This window comes from Ambystoma mexicanum, chromosome 4q, assembly GCF_040938575.1.
Source record: "Ambystoma mexicanum isolate Mex_15411 chromosome 4q, UKY_AmexF1_1, whole genome shotgun sequence".
Classification (NCBI taxonomy): domain Eukaryota; kingdom Metazoa; phylum Chordata; class Amphibia; order Caudata; family Ambystomatidae; genus Ambystoma; species Ambystoma mexicanum.
In genome coordinates, this window is record NC_090928.1 from 1,268,240,755 (window position 1) to 1,268,266,239 (window position 25,485).

Here is a 25,485-nt window from a genome sequence, read left to right on the forward strand (position 1 = left end):
TCACCCACAGGAATTACGCTGATGATACCCAGATCCTCATCTGACTAACGGGGGATTATGACAAGGATTTGGCCTTTGCAAACAAAGTGTACCTCATCATCCAGGCATGGATGGCCTAACATGGACTATTATATTAGAAGGAAACCCTTCAGAAAACAATTACTCCCTAGGGTAGTTAAAGAAACCTCTACCTTCAAGAAGGGATTATAGAGACAAAATACAATAGCACAAGGTAGAGAAAAAGTAGACAGCAGCGACCAAATATCACAAAATACAGCTTTTATTAATAATTAAAAAACATCAAAAACATACACACGTTAAAACCTAGTAAAAATAAAGTGCAAGTGACACCAAACTAAATACAATCAAATTTTAACAATTCATCTCTAGTTATTCAATAGACTAGGTACAAAACTCTATTGACACATTAATGTAGTATATACAGGAGGAAAAAATATCTTTCAATGACGACCCAAATACATAAACCAGTAGATCTAATCCCTGGTAGTATGCTTCGACATGTTTCAGTTCATGTGATTTCTTGAAAACTTTCTTCAGGAGGAAGTCTTTTGATCTGTCACATTCTTTTTAGCATTCACTGCAGCACTTCATAAATCTAAAGTGCTTAACCCAAAAGGAGGTGGTGCTGAAAGACATTTAAAACGCTCTGTAAATCTACAAATTACATACAGGGAAAAACAGAATAGATCTGAATAGGAAGGGTAATCAGAGAAACAAATACATTTTATACCTAGCCTTTAGGGTCGTAGTAGTATAGGTGAAAGCTGGACAATGTTCCGTCTTCAAGCACAAAATGCACCCATTGCATATTTAAATTTTGTGGAAATACATGCATATCATATCAGAACCTACTTTTTTGAACCTACATCAGCTGACTGTCAATTTTGAGTCCGTGTTCACATCTACATTACACATATATCGAATTACAATTAGCCTCTGGATTTTAAAAAAAAAAACCCGAACAGTAAAGACCCACACAGATATCGCCTCGGGCGGGGTTAAGGTATTCCCAAAAAAATATATATCTAGAAACACTAGGAAAACAGGAGGCCGCGGGCCTCCTTGCAGAATACGACTTCTTTACAAGCTCCACTTTGGACCAGATACAGGCTGCCATGGCGCCTGTACAAACTACGACGGACTCCGGGTCAGCTGACACGTCTTGTACGTGGAAGACGTACAGCAAGACACGCCCCCTTACGACTATAAAACCACCGTCTTTCAAGGGGATCGTTGCTGCTAATTAGTGTTACAAGCTACATGCGGTTACGTCCGTTACTTCTTCGTGTCTTCCCACACAACTCCTCATCTGAACTCCTGGTTTTGATCCTTGCCCGATTATTGGATTGGCTGGTCTCCTCCTTTATTCCCGTTTGTGCTCGTCTGGTTTTTTTTTTTTACACGGAACGTTACTGGATCCGGCTCCCTTCTGTCTCTTGCGGTACTTCATTCCAGGTTGCCGCTTCTGCATACAGTACCAAAGCAGAGAACTTGCTGTCAACCATCCGGAACTTTACTACACCTACTTTGGATACAGCTGTGCTCAGGTACATACTTAATTGGCAAATCCCATCTCTGCTACTATTTCTCTCCACGACTTATTTGGATATTTGTCTCCTGTTGGATTCTGGGACATTGAGTGACTATCCTGTGAACTTAGCTTCAAGTGCATATAAACGCTCTGCTGAAACTGCACCAACCCGGCACTAGTGCGACCCTCGTGCCATCCGGGGCTACTTCCCCATACTAACATTCCTGTTTGTTATTTTCTCCTTTCGTCGTCTTCTGTTTCCTGGATTCCTTAACTCAAAATATCCTTATTCATGTCAGTTGTTACCAATTTGATATATAAGTTGGAACTGATACTTTAAAGGCTCTTTAGACCATTCCCACTCATTTTGTGTTATATTCCTTGTAGATCCACCCCGGGAAGCTCCACTCCAATACCTATCTAGGTAGTTTCCCATTTAATTTAACTGTTCTGATTACTTGCCTTAACTTCAACACTGTCTAATATCTTTGTATTCCTTTGCAGCATTGGTATTGGCGATGTGTGTTCTCCCCGCTCTTTTATTCAACTGACACCTCTGTCCTAACTGAAACAGCAGAGAGGTACATTGTAGAAAAGAGCCCCTCTTTGAGGAAGCCTGAGTCTTGTACTCAGGGGGGCTGGGATGGAAGTCTGAATATCGATTCTTGTACCACCATCATCTCCTCCGCATCTTCGGCCTATTTCGGAGTGGTGAGTAACAGGTACTAAGGGCGTAACCCCGCCCTCCTGAGCTTCGCCCCGCGCATTGCCCTTCAGTCCTTTTCTATCGCCAGCCCTGAGACCATTTAAGCAATAATAGAGGCTACTTATTAGAGGGGACGGCGGACAGACGTATGGAGGAAAGGGGACGTTGGACTAGGACTAAGGTAGGTATTCCTACGTCCCGTCCCCTTTCCTCCATACTTGTAGGAGATTCCCAAGCGTGCACCACAGTTAGTTCAGGTGGATGGGAAAAAAACCGCTTTACTGGAACAAGTACAGAACAGCCTGGCCAAACTGGGCACCAGCCCTGGAGCTCATGTCCAAGCAATAATGCTTACAAAAAGCTGATGGGAAAGCCCTCATAGCCGCCTTGGTAATGGTCTCCAAGGGACATACTTTTGGAAGGCAACAGCAGCCGCTTTGCCACCTAAAAGATGTGCATGGATGCCTTTTGGGGGTTGAAGGCCTTGAATGCTATAAGTTTCCGAAATGCATGAGGCAATCCAGCAAGAGAGTTGCTTTGGAAGCTGGATTCCCTTTCGTGTCCCTGAATATGACAGAGTTGTGAGGAGCTTCTGAATTCACTAGTTCTATCGAGGTAGAACTTCAGGGCTCGCCTGATGTCCAAGTTGTGTAGAACTCTCTCGGAATCAGATGCCGGGTTCAGGAAGAAGACAGGTAAGGAGATAGATTGGTTCAAATGAAAGTCGGTAACCACCTTAGGCAGGAAAGAAGAATGAGCGCGTAGCACAACCTTATCCCTATGGAAATGGAGACCTCAGGGTGAACCCCGGTATCCAGAGCCGAGCCACAGACGAACTGGGCTGAACCTTAGCACCCAAATGGTGAACCTGGGAACAGTGTCCGGTTTTGGCAGGTCAGTTGCAGGAACCCTCAGAGAACACTCTGGTGCACCTATTAGGCCGTTGATGCTCCTCAGGGGAACCCATGGTGACAGAGCTAGACAAGCCCCTCCCGGACCTGGAAGACCCCGGGAAGGAGTCACCTGGCCGGGGTGCAATAAAAAGTATAGAATTTACCGGGTGTTTCTTCTTTTCATGGATGAAAAGCTGGAAATGAAGTGGAGGAACGTGCTGAAACACCTCCTCCCACCACGTTGGAGGGCCCGGACAGAGAGGGAGTCGCAGTAGAAACACGAATCCCAACGATGTTCCGGCCCTAGGCACTCCAAGCAAAGAGTGGGGATTCACCCTGGCGAATCAACGTTCGCATGAAGAACAGGACACGAATCCCAGACGCTCCAGCACAGACTGAGAACTAGATGACCGAGGAACCAGAGCAGGAAGGAAGGACAAAGGGAATACAAATTCACAGTGATGCTAGAGCGTCCAGCCCCGACTGTGCCGAGAAAAGGACTGAAGGGAGATGCTTGGGGCGGAGCTCTGGAAGGCAGGGTTACGGACAAGTGCGGTACCCCGCGTAAAAATAATAAGGACAAAAACTCCCAATTTTTAATGCTTTTTACAAATGTGCTCCGGTCCCGTCCCGAAGGAAGGAATGCCCTACAAGTATGGAGAAAGGGGACAGGATTTAGGAGTAAATAGTTTAGACTATTTCTCCTATCTCAGGTGTAAGGCGCTGATGGTGGCAACAGTAAAGACAGACACATGATCAAAGTAGAAGGGTGTTTATTAAACTGTATAAATGGGTGAGAAAAATGCCAAACCTAAACATAAATCTAAGAATGGAGCAAGCTACGACCATCAAATAATAATAAGACAGTCCTCGTGGCATCTTGTCAAATAAAAGGGCCTATACTAAAAAAGAACTATTGACAATCCTTACTGCTAAGTTACAAAATAGTGTGGGGTAGTGTTCAAGAAAGGAAAGAAGTGTTCACATGGCCGGGGTCTCCCTTCCCCACGTTTTTAGCATGGGGCAGGGAGGGACTCTTGAGCACAGCACACTCCTGGGCTTCTCCAGCACGAGGCTACAGTTCCTTTAAGCGATATAAGGACCTTCGCTGGTCAAGTCTCTTTTCTACAAAGTCTCTTGCCTCAGAGGGCCTGATGTATCAAAATAAGAAAACAAAAAGTTCCTTCTGGTATTCTTTTACGTTGGGTGATTGCTCTTCACCCATGCCTCCCCCTCTTCCGGGCTCAGGCCCTTCTCAAATGTTAGCCTCCCTCCGTCGGTTTCACTACAGCCTTTCACTCACAATATTTCCACAAGTCTCAATGTCTTTTTAAACAAGCTTCCAATGTGGACATACCTCAGCCGGGTAAAGCCTTGTCAACACAATCTTCATGGGGTTATCATGCTTCACCCCACTTTGCAAGCATCCCATTGTCTGGTTCACATTTGCCAGCTACACAGTTCACTTTGCTTTATCCTAATGCAGGATTCACTTCCCTTAGCTTTCCTCTTTTTTACGGATCAAAGACTTTCGATTGTACAACGGGTTTTACTCGAACCTTGTATGACCACGTTGACCTCTTGTCGGATCTCCTAGAGCCGCCTGGTATCGTTAGTTTAAACAAAAAAGGAGACCAAACCAGTTGAACGAGCACCCATGTGGCGCCGGACCACTCTGCAGCTGGTCTCTCCCTGCTTTTAAAAGTTCTGCAACACACAAGGTCTTTGTCTTCAATTTACATCCTGTTGCCATTTGCAATCTTCGCTCAACACAGTTCGGTTTATTAACAGTTCTCCCTCTGACACACCGCCTGTGATGAACCGGATGGCATTTCTTGTCTCTAGAGTCAAGGACGGTACCACGGTAGCGAGCGGCTCTCCCTGCCTTGGATATCAGTGTAGGAGGGCTCAGTGCACAGTTGACCACACGCTAGCTGTTGTGCCCGGCCTTATGATTCCTTTCACAGAGGCTTTGCAGGTCGGGTCGAAAAAGGGCACGGGCACTTCCTTCCTTGTCCTTTCAGTTCCCACTGATTTTCTCCTCCTTTTGAACTGCCATCCTGGAATAGCTGCCTCCTCGTGAGTTTTCGCTTGCTCAAAGTGTGCTCTCGTGCTCCACCATTTATGCCTGTGGGGAAGGGAAAGGGCCGTGAGGTGTGTGTAGTTATTGTCAATTGCCTGACTCTGCCTGACCCTTGTGGTGAGACATGTCAGATAAACGGCCCTTGTGTTAGTCCGTTGTCTTTAATGGTATAAGAAAGTTTATGTCGGAAAACGGGGGTGGGGGGGTCAGCGGCAGAACTTCTGAATATCCTACGGTGTAGGATGGGGAAAAGGTGTTATACGGAAGGGGGTACTGCCCCTCACCCGTCTGTGTCCCACTTCCATTCCCCAGAGGACCCCCATCCACTCCCCATCCAGCTGAACCTACCGCACTTGTTCACACCAGGAAGAAGATCCAATAGCGATGGCCGTGTCCTGGCCACCTGGATGACAGATCCCCGGGGACTAGCAGGTGAGACACCTTCAGGTTTCTCACACAGGACAGCATCGCCGTCCTTTAGCCTTCTTCCGCGCGAATGCAATTTATAAGCAAATAATCCGTTTGCCTTAATATAAAACTGTCTAGCATAGTTTCCATAGCCCCTTTCGCAGTTCTCAACCTGCATTAAACTCCAAGCTGGCCTAATTGGTGTTCTTGTTCGAGGACTGCAATGCGGCCATCAAGACTATCCAACTGGGATTGCCTCTATTTGCACTGCAACACTGACAGCTTAATCAGTTCTTCTCCAATCAATACCTTACAGGCTTACCACACGATTTCCCATGAACCCTGGTCATCATTTATTTAAACATGTGTTATGTGCTCTTTCACTTTGCCCTCTAGTATACTCTCTCAAGAGGATATCATTGCGGCACCAACTAAAAGAGTTAGGTGACGGATTAAAGTCTAGAAAAAATGTTAAATCAAACAGAACGGTCCGCATGGACGCTATCCCATATTGTGCCACACTGAATCTGTTGGGCAGGATTTGGAGCGGTACCCTTTGGGTGCACTACAACAACCCTGACCACCTTGCAATAGGAACAGAACCTTTGGTATAAGTCTGTACTACACAGGTTGGTAGTGTGGCTGAGCAGCCAGGCTTCTCTCAATGTGAGCAGTAGGGGAGTTACACAGACATTCACAGTGATAAGTATTCAAATAAACTCTCACACACAAGGTTTCTTGATTAAACAATGATTAATTTATTGAACAGTCAGTTAGAGTAAGCCTTGTTCAAAAGGGGCAATATACTAGTAACACTCAAATACAAACTCTTAACATTTCTAAATCAGCAAGTACCCATTTGGGATGGCACACAGACACTTCCTACACCTTCAGGTGACAAATAGTTAGGGCACTGTGGACATTGATATATAACTGGTACATTTAGAGCAATACTGAGGAGTTTTAAAGCAAAGAGATTTCAGCATAAAATAAGAGATCACACAAATATTCTGATGCAGGTAAGTAGTTTTGAAACCCCCAATGCAAAGTAAATTACCCCTTTCCTGGAGGGAAGGGAAGACCCAAGCAGAGGAGAGAAGAGTCATTAAGGGAGTCAGGCCAGCCATTGTCAATTGGGCAAAAGTCTAGGTGAGCTGAAGCACCTCTTGTAGTTAAGTAAAAGTCTTGCACAATGTTTTAGAAGTATTTGTAGAAAAAGTAGAATCAAGTAGGGACACGAGCTGGGAGGCTTGTGAGTTGTAGAAGATGCAAGCAACTCTACAGAAGCAACCAAGACAAGTCTCAACTGAGAACAAGTAAGGCTACAAGACAAGAGATCAGTTCTCTTAGACTGTACAGTTAGAAGAAATGGTTCTAGCTGGCTTCTGTTCCTTTGTGGCTCTGCAGATCCTTTTGTTCCTGGGCCGTGGGGAGGGAGGGCATCTGGGGACTCCTGCAACACACCAGGACGGTTGGAGGTGGCCAAGGACCAAATTAAATTCAGTGGCACTTTGGTGTTTCAGCTCCTCGTGTCTGACAGCAAATAGCAACACTGCGGTTCTCGGATACGACTTCAGACATTCCTTGCTTCTGGGGTCCAGCACTCTATTGAGGTGGCTCAGGCTTGGTCAGTCATGCACCAGGGAAGTCCGGAGGATTTTCCTAGTGCTCAGGTCAGACTTAAAAGCGATCCACTCAATTTGGTCTTCCTCTCCTTGGCACTTCGGTTCCAGCAGCAGTGGAAGTACAGCTTCGAGAGGATGTCCAAACGAGTTCACTTTGGAGTCGATTGGTCCCACCAACTCAAGGGGAGAAGGTGTCCTTGCAGGGCTTCTCCAGTTAAGGCGAATTCTGAGCTTCAGCACAGCAGCAGGGCTTCACCAGGCAAACCAACGGTCCAGGACTTGCAGCAAATGTCTCTTCCAAGTTCTTCTTCGGATTCCTTTGTCCAGTGGTAGACACTGCCTTCCAAGCAAAAAAGCCAAGCCTTTTATTCAGGTTTCTCCCATTCATTCCAGCCTAGCTGTCAATCACACAGCATGGAGGCTGTCCTTGCAGGACAGCGAGCCGGCCAAATCACCTTTGGGTGCATTGCTGTAACCACAGAGACTAAGCACAAGGAGTTTCAGGCACCTCCCTCACTTCCTGCCCCTGCCAGACATACTGGAGCCAGAGGTGGGCTTCACTCGTGAATCCCGCCAAAGACAAAACGAACAAAGGGACAAAACCTGGTTTGGCGCGCAGACTAAAGAGTAAATTCCAAGAAGGACCTTTCCAACAAGAAATGACAAAAAAAAGACCGGGCGGGACCATTCTGACAAAATGGGGACCTATGGGTGCCTTACTGCAACTGTGAACGCAGCCCGGGCTAAAAACTCCCAATGGTAGTTAAAAGTAAACCACTGTCACCAGCCATTAATTGTAGAAAGGGTAACATAAAAATATTACATGAGAAACAAGACAAAGGGGATACTAAGAAACCCCTCCGAACCCTATTGTAAGATAGTGTGTGCTGGGTCTAGAACGTTACAAATGTAAGTAAAGTCAATTTAAATTCACTGCTCTTGGAAACATTAGTTTCACCAAGACAAGGTGTTTAAACCTTTGGGAAATCTAAAAGACTTCCCTGTGCCACTGCACTGAAGGTGCAGTGTGTCACAATGTAAAGATGATGCCTATGGAGTTTGTCAGACTCCAAAACCAAAAGGAAACACAGAAAACACATAGAATTAAAAGTAAAAAGTTCCCAAGTTCAGCAAAAGAGCTGGGGGTCTCTAAGGTGGATTTGAGTACTAAATTGAAAATTCTCCTCAACAGAATTGTAAATAAATCCTGTCATACCTAGAGTGACTGTTGTGAATATTAAAATAAAATGTATAATTTCAATCAGTGGTGTGGGCGGTGAAACCAAATATCAGCCAGCCCGAAATCCACGATCCCCCTTATCAAGGGGTGGGGTGAAGGCATAATTGGCTGTTGTGATGGATGAGCAATCTCTGATTGGATCCATAACTGCATGACAATCACCCTCCGCAAATAATGCCGCCCCACGAGAACTGTGCTATTGGTGGAAATGTGTGATCAAATAACCTGGATTATTGCGTTAGCCATGCATCAAAAACTATAGTAAGGGTTTTACCCACAATCTCCCCATGGAGACCCTTCTTTCAGTGCACACTGTCATAGGATTCATCAGAATTGCTTCCCCCTCTTTTTGCATTCATCGGATTAGAAGAATTGAAGCAGGAATTGGAGTACAGCCACCATTCATCAACACTCTTCAGATGCAGTTCTTGAAGCAGAACTAGATCTACATCCTGCTGCGAGAGCCTTTGCAACAGAACCTTCCTCTTGAAAGGGGAGTTTAGCCTCTGTATGGTAAGTGAAGCTATTTAAAGAGACATTAATATAAATTAACAGTGGGGTCTTCCATTTCTTACCGAATGATTTTTTTGTAGCTTTCTATTTACAGTAAAAAGGTTTTCAAGTTATCTCACCGAGGGCAAAGATATTCAATCTTTATTAGTGCCCAGGGTGGGGGGCGCAGCCAATTAGGTTCCGTGGATCGTGGGCTGAAACCTCTGAACGCAGCCGGCACACCACGGAACCTGCAGGCCGCCTCTACCACCCCTCAGCGACATCATCCTTCCCTCCCCCACCCTCCCATTTTTAAAAAACATCTATTCACCCCCCCTCCTCTGCCCCACATTCCTGATTGTTGCTGCGGGTGCAGCTGCTGCTGCAGCAGCTCCAGTTCATCTTGCTTGTCTGGCCGCCATGGTAATGGAAGAGGGGCACGGCCATTTTGGAAAATTATTTGAATTCAATGAAAACTTTTTTTTTGGTAACCTCGGGTGCTAATAGCGGTTGCACCCCGTGCTCCAAGGGCTGAAACGGGGTTTACGTCCCGGTGCCCTCCGTATAAGGCCCTCTCTCCGCTCTACAACTTGGTCTTCTGTGGCCATTCCCCTTTGTTCCAACCCTTGGAACGGGGTGCCAACGCTATATGAATATCAATGAAGGTCCCACAATAGAGAAAGAACATTATAATGTTGCAACAAAAAGAGCTATGCGGCCACAGTGCAGGTTAGGTCTACAAAGTAAAATCATTGTTTAATATCTGTGTGGAGAATGATGCAAACTGCAAACCTGCCTGCAGTAACCAGGAATCTGATTATTTGGTACTCTGCACATTGAACAAAAGATCGGAGGGAATGTAAAACCAGCTACCAAAATTCGTTAGCACCATAATCTGTTACCAAGATCTTTTGTGGGATCCAAAGTCAATCAACAGCTGCCAATTTACACACCATTGTGGCTTTATACTGCTTGGTTAAAAAAATAAAAAAAATTAAAAAAAAACGTACCTGACATCAAAGTGAACCCTGGTGGAAGCTGCATAAGTCCTCCAGAGGTCATAGCGCTGCCAGATGTTTTCAGAATAGTGCCATTTGCACTGGTTATAGAGTTTGAGTTGCCACTTGAGGAAATAGGGGCAAGATAATTGGTGATGGGAAAAGAATGACCACTGCTGATCTGCATAGAGGTGGAGGTGGCAGGAGTAGTTTGGATAGTCGATGTCCCAGGCAAATTAGTGACTGTAAAAGCAGGTTTTAGCGAGTCCTATGAAAAAGAAGTGCACTATTAGATGGATACTGGCCCGAAACCAAAGAGCTCACATTAATCCTAATTCAGATAGCGTAGAACCAGTTCTCATGCACTATAATCACGACTGTCACAAGAGGAATCCTTATTTTTTAAACTCTGCACCGTAGGGGCAACACAAACATTTAGCTTTTCCATGCAGGTCTTCATTCCTGTGTACTACACATTCACTTTTGGTATACTTTATCTATAAAGGCAGGAACACAGAAGTACACCATTTGCTTTCCAATCTATTTTCAATTTGGCATTACGATTATGGAAACTTTATTTACCTGATGCAGCGTCTTCTGTATTCAGTTCAAAGCATTACACAATCACAATGCGGAATGTTAGGCAAGACTGTATGCAGTACCCTTTGGGTGCACTACAACAACCCTGACCTCCTGGCAATAGGAACCCAACCTTTGGTATAAGTCTATACTACACAGGTTGGTAGCATGTTGAGCAGCCAGACTTATATCAAGAGGGGTCAATGTGAGCTGTAGAGGAGTTACACAGACATTCACAGTGACAAGTTTTCAAATAAACTCTTACACACAAGGTTTCTTGATTAAACAATGATTTAACAGTCAGAGTAAGCCTTCTTCAAAAGGGTCAATATACTAGTAACACTCAAATACACTTCGAAAATACACACTTAATATTTTTAAATCAGCAAATACCCTTTTGGGATGGCCCACAGATACTACCTACACCCTCAGGAGACTTCAATAGTTAGGGTGAGGGACATTAATATATCACTGTTGCATTTAGAATCAGACTAATGGCAAAGGAAAAAGGTTATTAGAACAAAACAAGAGATCACACAAATATTCTGAAGCAGGTAAGTACTTTGGTAACCCCCAATGCAAAGTAATTTAACCCCTTCCTGGAAGAAGAGCATCAACACCTAAGCAGAGTAGAGAAGAGTCATTCAGGGAGCCTAGGCCAGCCAATGTTAAGTTACAGTACCTTTAGGTTGAAGAAAAAGTGCAGCAGATTACTTCTGTTCATGTGCAGCTCCACAGATTTCTGTTCCTGGGCCTCAGTCGAGGGGACAAGAGGGAGGACTTCGGGGACTCCTGCACTGCAATGGGACGGTCACCGCTTGTAACCGGCAATCTTCAAACAAGTGGCACTTCGGTGTTTCAGCTCCCACAAATAGCAACACAGCAGTTCCAGGCTGTCGAGATGGACTTTCCATGCTTCTGAGGTCCTGCTTTCTGTTAAGGGGGCTCAGGCTCGGTCAGTCCTGGAGCTCCTGGCCAGCTTAAAAGCAACGCACACAAACTGCTGTTCCTCTCCCTGACTATTCTAAGAGTGCATTCTGGTCTCCGAGGAGACTAAGCACAGGGAGTTTCGGGCAACTCAGTCGCTTCCTGCCCCTGCCAGACACCCTGGAGCCAGAGGCGGGATACACTCGTGAATCCCGTAAAAAACAAAACGAACAAAGGGACCAAACCTGGTTTGACGCGCAGAGTAAACTTCAAGACCTTTCCAACAAGAAATGGTGAAAAAAGAAGACCAGGGTCCATTTTGACAAAAATGGCACCCTTGGGTGCTTTACTGCAGCTGCGAACACAGCCCGCGGTTAATGCACACTACAGTAGTTAAAGGTAAACCACTGCCACCAGCCATTCATCGAGGAAAGGGCAACATTAAATTGTTACATGAGAAGCTAGACAAAGGGGATACTAAGTAACCCCTCCAGCACGCTAGAAAGTTACAACTGTAAGCAAAGTCAATTTCACTTCACTGCTCTTGGAAACAGTAGTTAATCCAAGAGAAGTTATTCAAACCTTGGGAAATCTAAAGGACTTCCATGTGTCACTGCACTGAAGGTGTTGTGTGACAATGTAAAAAGATGATGCCTTTGGAGTTTGTCAGACTCCACACCCAAAAGAAACACTGTGGCCAAAACCACATTAAAATACATGAGAGTGTGGGAAAAAGGGGTCTCATTCTCTCCAGGTTAAAAATGCAAGTCCTCAAAATCCAGCAAAATTGCTGGGGGTCTCTAAGGTAGAGAGGAATTAGCAAATTTCTGAGAATTCTCCCTAACATGGAAATACTGGGAACCGCACCAAATGCACCCAACAGTAAAAGGCTAACAATATATGCACTCCCACTCCCATCCACGCAAACGGATTTCTTAACACGGTCACTATCGCCCAAGATACCACATGAGATACCTTCGTGAACATTGACAGAAATAGCCCTATGGCAATAGTCCTTTTTGGCCCGTCTGCACCCTATGCTACTATGAACCATCCCGTCTATTCTCAAAAGTTATACATTGGCACCAAATGCACATCACCACAATGGATTGCCTCATTCCACAATAAATGCTTGGCTACTTCAAGATGGGGACAATTTACGTCCAAGCTCATGTCCTTTAATTGCGCGAAGCCTCAGAGCTCCACACACTGACATGACTGTTCGAGGTCTGGTCTTGCCATATGTCATCTTTGATTTATCCTTTGGAGTCCACTGAACCAGAGCCTAACATCCCCTCCCATCTAGCATGGGGAAGGTAGTAGCTTCTTCTGCCTATGCCCCAAGACAATGGAACCTCATCCCTGTCAGCATCAGACTCCCTCCTACAATTCAGAAAAGAACTCAAGACACACGTCTTCAAGGAATCTCTCCTCCGCAACATCTAGGCGGTCTCATCACGCCACCCAGTACAGTGGTCCCCCTCGTCCATCCCCCTCTGTATCCTACACCCGCTGTATATCTGTTCTGTTACCACTGAAAAGCGCTCCGCTAAGCATCTGTAATGTATCTGTATTGGTGGATACCTCTGTAAAGCGCTCCACTGCTTCTTGAAGCTAGGACCACTCTCATATCATAGTAGTAATAGTAGTAGTAACCTGATCCTGACCCTGGGGGTGGTATTACGAGGGAGGATCACATGGAAATGGCTGTTGGGGAAATGTGGTGACCCCATCAAGAGAGCTGCAGTATTATTCCCTTCCAAAGGAAGAAGACCCTATAATTCCTAAATTCCTGATGGCTTACTGTCATTTAAAAAATCCCTCTCATTGTGAGATTCAAAAACATTCTTGCAGAACAATCTAAACAGAACACCAGCTATACTTCATGGACACACAATACTCACTTGTCTCCGGTCTATGTTTTTGATTCAAAATCCAAAACAACCTTAAAAGATCCAAATCAACCTTAAACGAGCTAAAATGCAGGTGGACTCCGACTCGCACAAGGCCTCAAGTACTGAGACGAGGAAGGAGTTAGTGTGGATTAAAGGAAAACCCAAACCAAGGGCGCAGACTAGTCATAATGAAAATCAGCTGTGCAGGACATTTAAACCTGGGCAATACCTTACATTAACAGGTGAAGACAAGCGATGCAGAGCAGGAAGCAGAAATGAAGGCACACACCGGCACACACTAATAAACTGTGCTAAGAGAGACAGGCTCTTTCAAGCAACCGCTTGCGAGCCCGATTTACCAGAGAAGCGCAAGACAGAAAGAAGCACTGCAGATGATGTGAGAAGACCGTTGCACCACTGGCAAAGGCAGCAAGGCTGCTGGGGACATGGTCTCTTGGAACAGCAATAGTTCTGATGGCGGGCGAACGCGAAGCTTGCAAGTGTCAGCTGAGCAGGGCAAGCCTTACCGGTGGGGAAACGTTGCTACATCAGCATGTCATGGGTCAGTCCGCCAGCAACATTTCTGCCATCCGGAAGAAAGTGTTGTGTGAAAGACATTTCTGTCACTCCTAAGGAATCATTGGTTGAAAAGAACACTTTACTATTTTACCTGAAACCATCCAGGGGAAGGGAATCACCTCCTGGATTCAGGGATTGTTTGTTGGATATTCAAAATTATTGTTTTTATACACTTTTAGCTAAATCAAAACAGACATTTGCCACACACCTTTGATGGATTGTTTAGTGCGAGGGTCAGCTACGTTGTTCGACACAAGGACAGTTTGCCTAATTTTGACAAGACAGACTGATCTTCAGTTTTAGCGTTCTAGTAAGGGAACACTAGGGACAGAAAGGCCTTCATCCAATCATCCCTTTTCTTTAATAAAAAGAGGTTAGTTTAAAATATTGCAACTTTGTGTATGCCTCATTTCTGAAGCATCACACATCCTAGGCCATTTTAATATGCTCGCCAACAAACAAGTACACTGATGACAACACATATGGACCACTTCAATGTAGCCCAACCAGCCAATCAAATCAACTCTAGCATGAACTGAAGTCACTTTGTTAAAATGCTGTCCAAAAGGCTATGCCTATCTGTAACGATTCACGGGAACTAGTAACTTCTCCCCAGAGGGGAGTCCTTCCCCATCATGGTAGGGAAGTGAGGCTGCTAGCCAAAAGTTCCACTAGATGTGGTAACATGCAGGAGGAGCACAAAGGGAAAGAGTCCCCTCATGGGAATAAGGACTCCCATACTGTGAATAACATCCCACAAAACTTTCACTTACAACCCATGACCCTGGTTAAACCATCTAATAACCATCCTGAGAGTGCCGTTGTAAGGTTTCGCTTGTGTAGCCTGAAAAATCCAACATAACTGACGAACAAGATGCAGGGAACCATGAATAACCTTGTTGAATAACCAAAGCACTGCAATGAGATGACTTCAAGGAAGCATGAAGAGGACCTCAAAACAACTGGAAAGAGACTTACGCGGGGGCGGGCACTGATGCATGAAGTAGAGATTGGAGGACTCAATGAAACTGGGAACAGGCAGCTTTCCTGCAGTCGCAGCGAGGGAAGTTGGCATCCTGAGACACCGACCTGGGAGATTCAAATTAAAAAAAAGAGGACTTTCCGAGAGGCAGTCTAGAGAGAGAACATCAAGCAACAGGGAGAGAGGCTCTCTGAGAGTCATGACAAACTCAACTGCAAGGACGTTGGTCGTTGCGCAACCTCTCGAAGGTGGGCCACATGGTCTAGAAACTCTGCCCAGACCCCCGCGAGCAGAACAGTGCCGTGGAGACGCCCGAAACAGGAACCCAAGAAGACAGACATGCCTTAGACACGTGTGAGCGAGAAGCCGACCCAAGACCCCAGGAAGAACCAGAGACAAACTCTGACCACAGCCAAAGTAATGGGAGTTGCGGGAGACCCCAGTGAGGTCAAGGGAAATCTTCAAGTCAGATAGAAAGTCAAGAGATATCCCTTATCACAGTGATCCACAAAAGACCAAGAATCCAGTATCCCTTGAAAATAAAAGACGTCACACTGGTGCCGATAGTCCAGGAGGAAGAAGGCAAGACTCACAGCGATAGTCTCCCTAAATACCAACCCTACTTCTGAAGTAAAAAATACATCAAGAGTGAACTCCCTCGTCATAGTGGTGACAAGAGTCCTAACCATCAAGAGTGCCAAGAGTGTACTCCCTCGTCAAAGTAGGAAATCCAACTTGCATGAAAGAGATCAAAAAGGACCAAGAGCGATTTAGGAGCAATATCCTCTATAGTCAAGATTCAAGCAGCCCTAAGAGGGTATCATCAGTAACAAGAATTGAAAAGAGATTAACCCAGTTGTTCATTAATCCTTAGGAGGAAGTGAAAGGACTGTTCAAGAGAAGATCAAGGAACAGTGTTCAAAACATCCACAAGCAGACCAGGAGAAGGGAGTCATTCTCCTGGTACTAGTACTTTTGGTAAAACAGACCCTATCACATAAGGCTGCTATTAAATCAGCCAAGACTGGATGGGGTCATCAGGAGAAGGGAGTCATTCTCCTGGTGTTTTTGCCAAGAAGAACCTGGAACATGGAGTGGTTTCTTTCTTAGCGGCAGTAGTTGACTTGGACAGGGGACAGTACCATTTTGTTTTGATGGACATTCTGATGAGCACACAAGCATTTTCAGTTGAGGCAGGGACAACCACTCGAGATAGGGAAAGACAGGTTTACTTTCTTTGAGTTCTTAATTAAAGTCTATAGCCAAAATGAGAACAGCTGGTCAGCTTCCTCACTGCATCACGCAACATGCCTTAGACATTAACTGCAAAGTCTAATTAATTCACACTTGGATCAGATCTAGATGGGCCTATTTTAATGAACTGCTGTGTTTTGAATTTTGTCTGCCTAACTAAGGGATGAGGAGCAGCCAAGCTATCAGATGTCTGCTGTGGGAACATGTTTCTAGAAGGCCAACAATGCTGCTTTAGCTATAGTAGAGTAGGTATGTAATCTTTCCGGAACCTGGAGATCAGAAAGCTTCCAAGTCTTAGAAATAAAAGAAGCAATCCACCTTCAGATGGTATCTTTACTCGCCCCATTCCCATAAATAAACAAGCAGCCAGATTTCATGAAACGCCAAGTTCTTTCCAGGGAGAACTTTATGGTTTCTCCGACTTCGAGATGGTGCAAAACCTCCTCTGCTGAGGAAGCGTAAGGCTTAGAGTGGAAGAACACCAAAGTAATCTCCAGATATATATTAAAGTCATATTAGATTTTAGGGAAGATGATAGAATCTGGAGGACGACTGTCTCTTTGGACGACAATATAAAAAGAAATTACCTTCATAGTGATTCAGGTTCTCTTAGTCCAGGCTCTCCCTCCTTCACAACATGTTGGGTACGTCTGCATCCACAGGATTTATCAGCTGCTGAAAAGGCACTATTTCCCTGGACATGCAATTTGAAGGATTTGAAGTTTTGATAAGGCTATTTAACTGAGATGGAAATGAGTGACTTAGCTACAGTAACTCTAGCTTTGCATTTTTAAAGAACGTTGTCAGTGGAGGGGTCAAAAAGCATTTTACGGTTGGCCACCAGGGGGCGCACGGATGAGTAACATCACTGTGTGAGCTCTGCACCCGTGGGTCCGTGAAGTGACTTGAGCCCCCGCTTTGTGACCCTCCCCTCCCCCACCTGGAAATAAGAATGAGTGAAAAGCGGTGGGAAGACTACCCCCACCCACAGGGAAAATACCGAAAAAAATCGGAGAAGAAAAAGGCACGAAATCACTGTGCGAAGTTTTGGCCCAAACAAAGACACACATTTGCAAGGGAAACCCCGGCTAGACTACGCAGTCACCTGCAGGCCGAGCAAGAAGAACAAGTTACTTTCTTACCGGGTAACTTTCTTTCGATGGGATGTTCCTCCGACGTATTCCACATCTATGACAGTAATCACCACAGCTGTGCTGCTTGGAAAATATTCAGCGTCTGCGTCCTGCGTCGATATGCCCCTTCGAGGACCTCCTCCGACGGCACCAGATGTTCTATGTAAGACGCACAACACCCGTAACCTCAGTTGTAGTTTTTTCCCAGAACGTGTGGCACCAATCTTCTGACAGTATGACTACAGAAAGCCTTGCGGAAACGGAAGCTATAATCGCATAAGAAATTCTGTAGAGGGGCAGGCTGGGAGGGTACGATGTGGAATATGTCGGAGGAACATCCCATCGAAAGAACATTACCAGGTAAGGAAGTAACTTGTTCTTTGAAGGGATTGTGTCCGACACATTCCACATCTATAACAGACTCACAAAGCAGTACCAACGTATGGAGGTGGGAAAAGAATTTAGAAATTTTAGAATGCCCAATCAAATTGCAGAATAGAGAACCGCCTTACCAAAGGCTAAATCTTGCCCATGGATAGAATCCAGGGAGTAGTGGCTTACAAAAGCATGGACAGAGGCCCATGTGGCTGCTTCTATTACGAATGGGAACACCCCTCTGCAGAGCAGTAGAGGAAGCCACACCCCTAGTAGAATGGGCCTGTAAGCCTACCGGAGGGTACTTACCCGCCAGACGGTAGCATTCAGAAATTGACAAGATGATGCAACGGGACAAGGTCTGCTTAGAAACAGCTTGACCTGAACGCCTTCCAGCGTATACAATAAAGAGATTATCGACCACTCTGACCCGGGACATGCGTGAGATGTAGAAACTTAAAGCTCTCCTAGGATCCAACCTATGGAGACTCTCCTCTTCCTTACCAGGATGCGGAGGAGGATATAATGCCGGAAGAACTACCTTCTGGCTCAAATGAAATTCCGACACAACCTTCGGAAGAAAAGAAGGACGAACCCTAAGGACAACCCTGTCCTTATGGAAAACAGTGAAGGGTGGTTTGGCGGAAAGTGCCTGCAACTCACTCACTCACTCACTCTGCGTGCGGAAGTAATCGCAACTAAAAATACAGTTTTAAAGGTTAACAGTCTCAATGGACAAGAATGTAAGGGCTCAAAAGGAGCTCCCATGAGGAACTTTAAAACCAAATTCAAATCCCATCCCGACACCTGGAAAGGCGACAGTGGAAACACATGAGTTAACCCTTTCAGAAACTGAGAAATCAAAAGGGATCTTAAAATAAGAACACTCCTCAGACGAGCGCTTAAATATGGACAGCGCCGCCAGGTACCCCTTATGGTACCCAGTTGCAGGCCCTTGTGGGCTAACTAAAGTAAAAAAGATAGAACCACAGGAATGGAACATGAAAAAGGATCAACATTCTGTACCCTGCACCAGTCACAGAACTTTCTCCAAAGGCAACGGTACAGGGACTTTGTTGTGGGCCGAAAGCAACACCTCCATCACGTCTTCAGGGAGGCCCAATCCTTATACCTCAACCTTTCAAATACCAAGCATGAAGGCTGAGAGACCGGACCTCTGGATGGAGAACCCGACCCCCCTCCCGTGAGAGCAGATCGTCTCGGTAGGGAAGACGGCGTGGAGGGCAGATGGACAGGTGTAGAAGGTCCGGGTACCACGCTCTCCTGTCCCATGCCGGAGCAATGAGGATCATTCGGGAACCGAACCTCTGTAACCTACGCAACACTTGCGGAATGACGGGGACTGAGGAAACGCGTACAGCAGTGGGAAGGACCACTCCACTACGAACGTGTCCCCTGAGGCTCCTCTTGGAGGAAATTCCCACAAGCAGAATCTTTCACACTTCCTTCCGGTTGACACTGGTGGTGAAGAGATCCACTTGTGTGGTCCCCCAAAGATTGAAGATCTCCAAGAGAACTTCCTGAGCCAGTGCCCACTCGTGAGAGACCGTGCTCTGCCTGCTCAGAGCGTCCGCCACCTCATTTTCGTCTTTGGCCAGATGAACTGCCGAGATCGAAAATTTCCTGCTGGATGGCCCAGAACCAGAACTGCATCGCCTCTCTGCACAGTGGGAGAGACCCTGCCTCCCCCCCCTTTGTTGAGTTAGTGCATGGCAACTGTATTGTCCGTCAGAATCGGGACATTCTTCCCCCGTACAGATGACAGAAAAGCCTTCAGGGCTAGCCCGACGGCCCTCAGCTCCAACAGATTGATATGGAGTCTGGACTCCGACCGAGACCAACGACCGATGACTCAATTCTTTGACATGAGCTCCCCATCCCGTGAGGAATGCGTCCGTCACGATCGTTACCTCCGGCCAGGGTAGCCAAAATGGAGCCCCCTTCATCAGATTGCCTCCGACAGCCCACCACAGAAGATCCTGGGCAACTGAGGGCGGCACCTGAACGGGATCCGCCATCCCGCCGGAGGACTGCGACCACTGCATCTTGAGAGCCCATTGCAGAAATCTCATCGGCAATCTGGCCTCTGGCACCAGTAGAATGCAGGATGCCATGAGGCCGAGCAACCACAAGAACTTGTACGCCGGGAGACTCTGGGCATGTTGAAACTTGTGCACCATCTGCAGAATGTGAGGAGCTCTCACCTGGGGAGGAGAACACAGCCCCAGGGATGTGTCGAGCACTGCTCCGATGTACTGGAGCCTTTGTGTTGGCGTCAAGTTGGACTTCTTTAAGTTGAGGGAGAAGCCCAGCCTGTGAAGGGAGTGGCAGGTGACTGACAGATGATCCAGGACTAGCTCGGGAGAGCGCGCCCTGATCAACCAATCGTCCAGGTAGGGGTAGACGTGAATCCCCCCTTTCCTGAGATACGCTGCCACCACCACCATGAGCTTGGTGAAGACCCTTGGGGCGGAGGTCAATCCGAACGGCAGGACCCGAAACTGAGTCACCAACCGCGAACCTCAAGTACTTCTTGTGCTTGGGATGAATCAGCACATGAAAGTAAGCATCCTTGAGGTCGAGAGACACCAACCAGTCCTGAAGTTGAAGGGCCTGGAGGACTTGAGAGAGAGAGTAACCATCTTGAACTTGTCCTTCCTGAGGAGCTTGTTCAAACCACTCAAGTCCAAGATGGGTCTCAATCTCCCCCCCCCTCCGACTATTTTCGGGATAAGAAAATATGGGAATACCATCCCTTGTTCCTCTCCGCTACAGGCACCAGTTCTATGGCGCCTTTCTCCAGCAGGGATTTGATTTCCTGTGCAAGGAGCGGATCTGGACTCTTCAAAGAGCTTCCCCGGTGGATTGTCGTGAGGCCACTGCCGGAAAGGAAGACAGTAGCTGTGGGCTATGATCTCCAGAACCCACACATCTGAAGTAATGGCACGCCATTCTACAAGATGCTGCACCAGCCTTCCCCCAACTGGCGAACCATGGGACATGGCCTCATGACTGAGCTGAAGCGGCTGCGGCAGTGCCTGAGGGCAGAGAGGCAACTGCCCGAGCGGCTTTGACACCTCAAGTACCGTGTTTACCACCTCTGGTACTCCTGCGTTGGCCCCTTTGACTGGCAGCTCCCCTTGATCTAACAAAGGAAGAGTAGTATCGAAAGGAACCTTCCCTCCATTGCTGTCCCCTAGGACAAAAAGGTGGAGGTTGACGTACTGCAGCACTCAACGACTTTGCTGCAGCTTTGGAGGTCTGCAACCTCTCAAGGCTTTCGTCAGCCTAGATGCCAAAAAGATGGTCACCACCAAAGGGCATGTTGAGAAGCCGGGACTGTACATCAGGAGCAAACCCCGACTTCCGCAACCACGCAAACCTGTGCATCACGGTGCTTGCCGACATGGACCGGCTGACACAGTCTGCCACATCCAGATCCGACTGAACGGATTCAACACATGGCATTCCTTGCCATCCTGAACGAGGTCAAGAAAACCATCCCGTTCCTCCCCTTCAGGAATATGTTCAGCCGCCAAAGATACACAATTCCACAGAGTGTGAGCGAATCTTGCAAGGGCACAAACGGAGTTGGCTGCTTTCAAAGCCATACCCCCAGAAGAAAATACCTTCTTCGTCCAACCGTGAAAGCGTTTGTCGTCCCTATCAGGAGGGATTGTAGGGTACGACGCCTGCTTCGCTGGGGCCGTAGCCGCCTGTAACACCAAACTCTCCGGAGTGGGGTGCGTGGACAAGTAGCAGGGGTCGCCACTGGCTGGACAGTATTATTTCGGTAACAACTTATCTACTGCCGTAAGACTCTCCAGAGCAGTCCAAGCCACCACCCTTCTTTGTAAGGCCATATGAAATGGCAACACCGGGTCAGTGGGTGGACCTTGGGCAAAGAATATCTGTCAGGTCATCCTGCAAAAAATCCACAGGTGGAGCAGACCACCCCAGATACTCTGTCACCCTCGACATGAGGCGCCTGTACGAGGAGTCAGCATGTGTACCAGGCTCAGGCCTGCCAAACTCAACCTACGGGGAGGTATCAAGACCACTTGCGTCATGTAAAGATTGAAGGTCTTCCAATTGGCTATGACCAGAAAACAGGTAATCAGGAACCTCAGTAGGAACAAACCCCTCCACATCGGACCCTTCATCCAGCTCAGAGATGTAATCCAAGGGCTGGAATAAATCCCTGGATAAGGGTACAGAAAAAGGCTCAAACACAGGCCTCACTGACTTATTCGGGGCTTTCATCTGGGTTTCCACTGGTCTCCGGGGCACCTCCGATAAAGCCACCTCAAAAGGCGTCGACGGAATCAGCATCAACACAGAACCAGGCGCAGACAGCTTTGAGGCCGGAGCCCCAAGCATGTCCTTCGACGGCCTCGGCACCGATGACTTCCTCTGAGGCGGAGCCTCGAGAGAGTCCCTCGATGGACATGGCGCTGATGGCGTTGATGCCTTCTTAGAAGGCCTTACAGGCTCCAATGGTCTCGAGGGCGTCGAGGACCGGGACCTGGAGCGGGCACGGCTAGAGCGATCTACCTTGTCCGATCGGGGACCTCGACGGCTCCCGATGATCGCTACGACCGCCCGAGCCTGAAGGCGTGCGAGCGGTGGCCCTAGCGCATTCCTTGCCGGCTTCTCTCGAAGGCAGGGACGTAACGGAGCCCTGCGATTCGAAAATCGCCATCATCTCCTTACGAAATGCGTCCCATACCGCCGGAGATGAATGCTTGTTGGGACAAGCTACCCGCTGTCTGGTGGAGTCCTCGGACGAGGAAGGCAAACGGTGACTGCGCTTCCGCGAGTGCCTAGAAGAGGCAGAGGAATGGCGGGAACCACTCCGGGATCGAGACCCCCCCCTGGACTTACGCCCACGCGGACAGTTGCCCCTCGAATCGTCGGTCGAAAGCCAAGCGGATTTTGATTTACAGGGTTTGGAAAACCTACCTACAGAAAGCTTCTTCCTTCGCTCCTGCAAGGCCTTCAACGTTAAAGACTGGCATTCGTCGCAGTCTTCTGTAGCATGGTGCTCGCCGAGGCACCACCGGCAGACGTTGTGCGGGTCCGTAAGCGACATCTTGGAACTGCAGCCGCGGCACTTCTTGAAGCCCGACCTCGGGGAAGAAGACGACAACGTAATTCGAATAAGAAACCAAGAACCGATTCAACAGGTAGAAGAACCAAGGCGCGCAGAGATTCCGAAGCGAACACGTTCACAGAAAAAACTAAACTGAGGCTACGGGCGTCCTACATATAACAGCTGGTGACGTCGGCCTCGAAGGGGCGTATCGACGCAGAAAATTTTCCGAAGCAGCACAGCTGTGGGGATTACAGTCATAGATGTGGAATATGTCGGAGGACACAATCCCTTTGAAAGACGGCTGATCCTTGGCCCGTGGAGCACCTGGCTGGGTCTGCACAACAGACGATATCCCACCAAGGCAGACCCTTCCCCCTCCGGTAGAGGGGAGTGCGCACCCCTGCAGTGTGAGCCGGAGCGCCCAACCTACTACATCTCACGTCCAGTACCCATACCGACCAGCGAGAGCCTCCCAGTAAACCACGCGCAGCGCCAGCCCTGGCCTCACACAGGCGGAGGACCCCCGCCAGACATCGAAACAGGAAGAAGCGAGCCCCCCCACCTCGCCGGTAGCCCAGAGGACCCCAGCACAGCGTTCCCCACTGGCGGCCTGCCAGCTGCTGCAGCGGGTGGGGCTCCTACTTGGTCTTCTCCTGCGGGAGCAACCTGAGGGGCACAAGCCACGGCAGGGGCCGGAGTATGCATAGGTAGCCACTAAAATACCTAGGACGCTACAGCAAAGGCCCCACCAGGCAAGAGGAGCATACTTTTATGGGAAACTATACACATCCCAAGCCACACCAGACGAGGAGGTCATCAACGAATATATGAATAAAGTAACTATCTGATAAATCCTATGTTAGGGAAGTACCACATTATCCTTTTATTTCAGAACTAACCATCTTTGAGAAAGGACAAAAACAAAAATTGAACTAATTCTTTTAATGTGAAATAGGCTATTTGTTTTGCTTGTTCTCTTTTATTTCTTGTCATTTTAAAGTACCTTGATTCTATGATTTCTTTTTTAATGTAATAACGTGGTTTAATTTTTGTAAAAAGTTTACTGCGTATAAACCAAATACAATGAAAAAAATATTTAAAAGAATAAAATAACTATGCCTAGACTAACCCAAGAAATAGCTGAGGCACTCGAATCCCCCATCACAGACAAAGAAATAGAAGACGCCATCAAAAGACTCCCGACTGGGAAAGCTCCCGGAAACGATGGGTACACCACAGGGTTCTACAAAACCTTCCTTGGTCCCCCTCCTCCCATTCATGGTCGAACTCTTCAATCACATTCTCCAAACAGGCATCGCACCCGAATCCTTCTCCGAAGCACTCATTACAGTCATTCCGAAAGAAGGCAAAGACACCAAGCAGTGCACGTCTTTTCGCCCCATTTCCCTCCTTAATATTGACGCCAAAATATACACGCGCGTCCTCACAACAAGACTAGAAAGGCACATGCCCTCACTAATCCACGCGGATCAGGTTGGGTTCATCCTTGGTAGACAAGGGGCCGACTCCACTCGCAAGACCCTCCATCTAATACAAGAGGCCAAGAAAATGCCCATTAGACCTGCACTGCTCTTGATCGAAGCAGAAAAAACATTTGACAGTCGAATGGCCCTTCCTAGAAGCAACACTAAAGAAAATAGGACTTGGCCCGATACTCCAGAGAGGAATAAAAGCATTATACACCTTGCCCCGAGCATCTGTAACAGTGAATTCACAATACTCCCGATGGTTCCCACTGACTAGAAGAGGCAAGGATGCCCGCTCTCGGCAATATTATTCGCACTGTGCCTGGAAACCTTAGCACAGACGCTTAGAGCAGACGAAAGATTGGAAGGCCTGTGTGTACAGGGAAGGGAAGGGAATAAAAACTGGCCCTGTGCGCAGATATCCTACTCCACGTCCAGAACCCCTTGACATCAATACCACGTGCCATACAACTCATCCAAGAATATGGCTCGTTCTCAGGCTTCAAAATCAATAGAACCAAGTCCACCTTCTTTCCTCTACAAGATCCCACCTCACATCAGTTATGGGAATTTGCCCAACTAGACCTCACAATCAGAGGGCCGGCGCACCGCTACTTGGGCATCAACCCGACGAGAAGCATAGCCGATCTATATGAAGCCAACTTTCCGCATTTCCTTTCAGACGTAGCGAGATGGCAACCCCTCACGATCTCATGGATGGGCCGCCTCAACGCTATCAATTGGCACAGTGAGTAGAGCGCTCACTTTGACATCCGTGCAGACCCTGCTAACGCAGGTTCGAATCCCGGCGGGGCCAAAACTCAGCCTTTCATCCTTCCGAGGTCGATAAATGAGCACCACACACTGTGGGTAATAATAAGCAGCACTCAGATACCTGAGGGTTTGTAGCGCTATATAAGTGCCAAATTATTATTATCGTCAAGATGGTTAGTCTCCCATGCTTGCTATACCCATTCCAAGTCCTCCCTATAAGGATCCCGGAAGACTTCTTCAAACAAGTGAAAAAGGCAATAATCAGATTCCTGTGGGTGGGGAAAAAGCCTAGAATACCATACGAAACTATCATACTATCCAAAGAACTAGGTGGAGTCGGCCTCCCAGACAGAGCGATACTACCAGGCGGTCCAGCTACGAGTCCTC

The 25,485-nt window shown here is 47.3% G+C and overlaps 1 protein-coding gene across 2 annotated transcripts in view; it reads right to left on the minus strand.

Moving 5' to 3' along the window:
- SRF (serum response factor) overlaps positions 1-25,485 on the minus strand; it is a 532,155-nt gene that overhangs the window by 230,575 nt on the left and 276,095 nt on the right. For both annotated transcript variants that reach the window (XM_069608882.1, XM_069608883.1), the window contains one exon: positions 10,010-10,265. In XM_069608882.1, the coding sequence (XP_069464983.1) occupies positions 10,010-10,265 (256 nt within the window). The remainder of the gene's footprint in view (positions 1-10,009; positions 10,266-25,485) is intronic.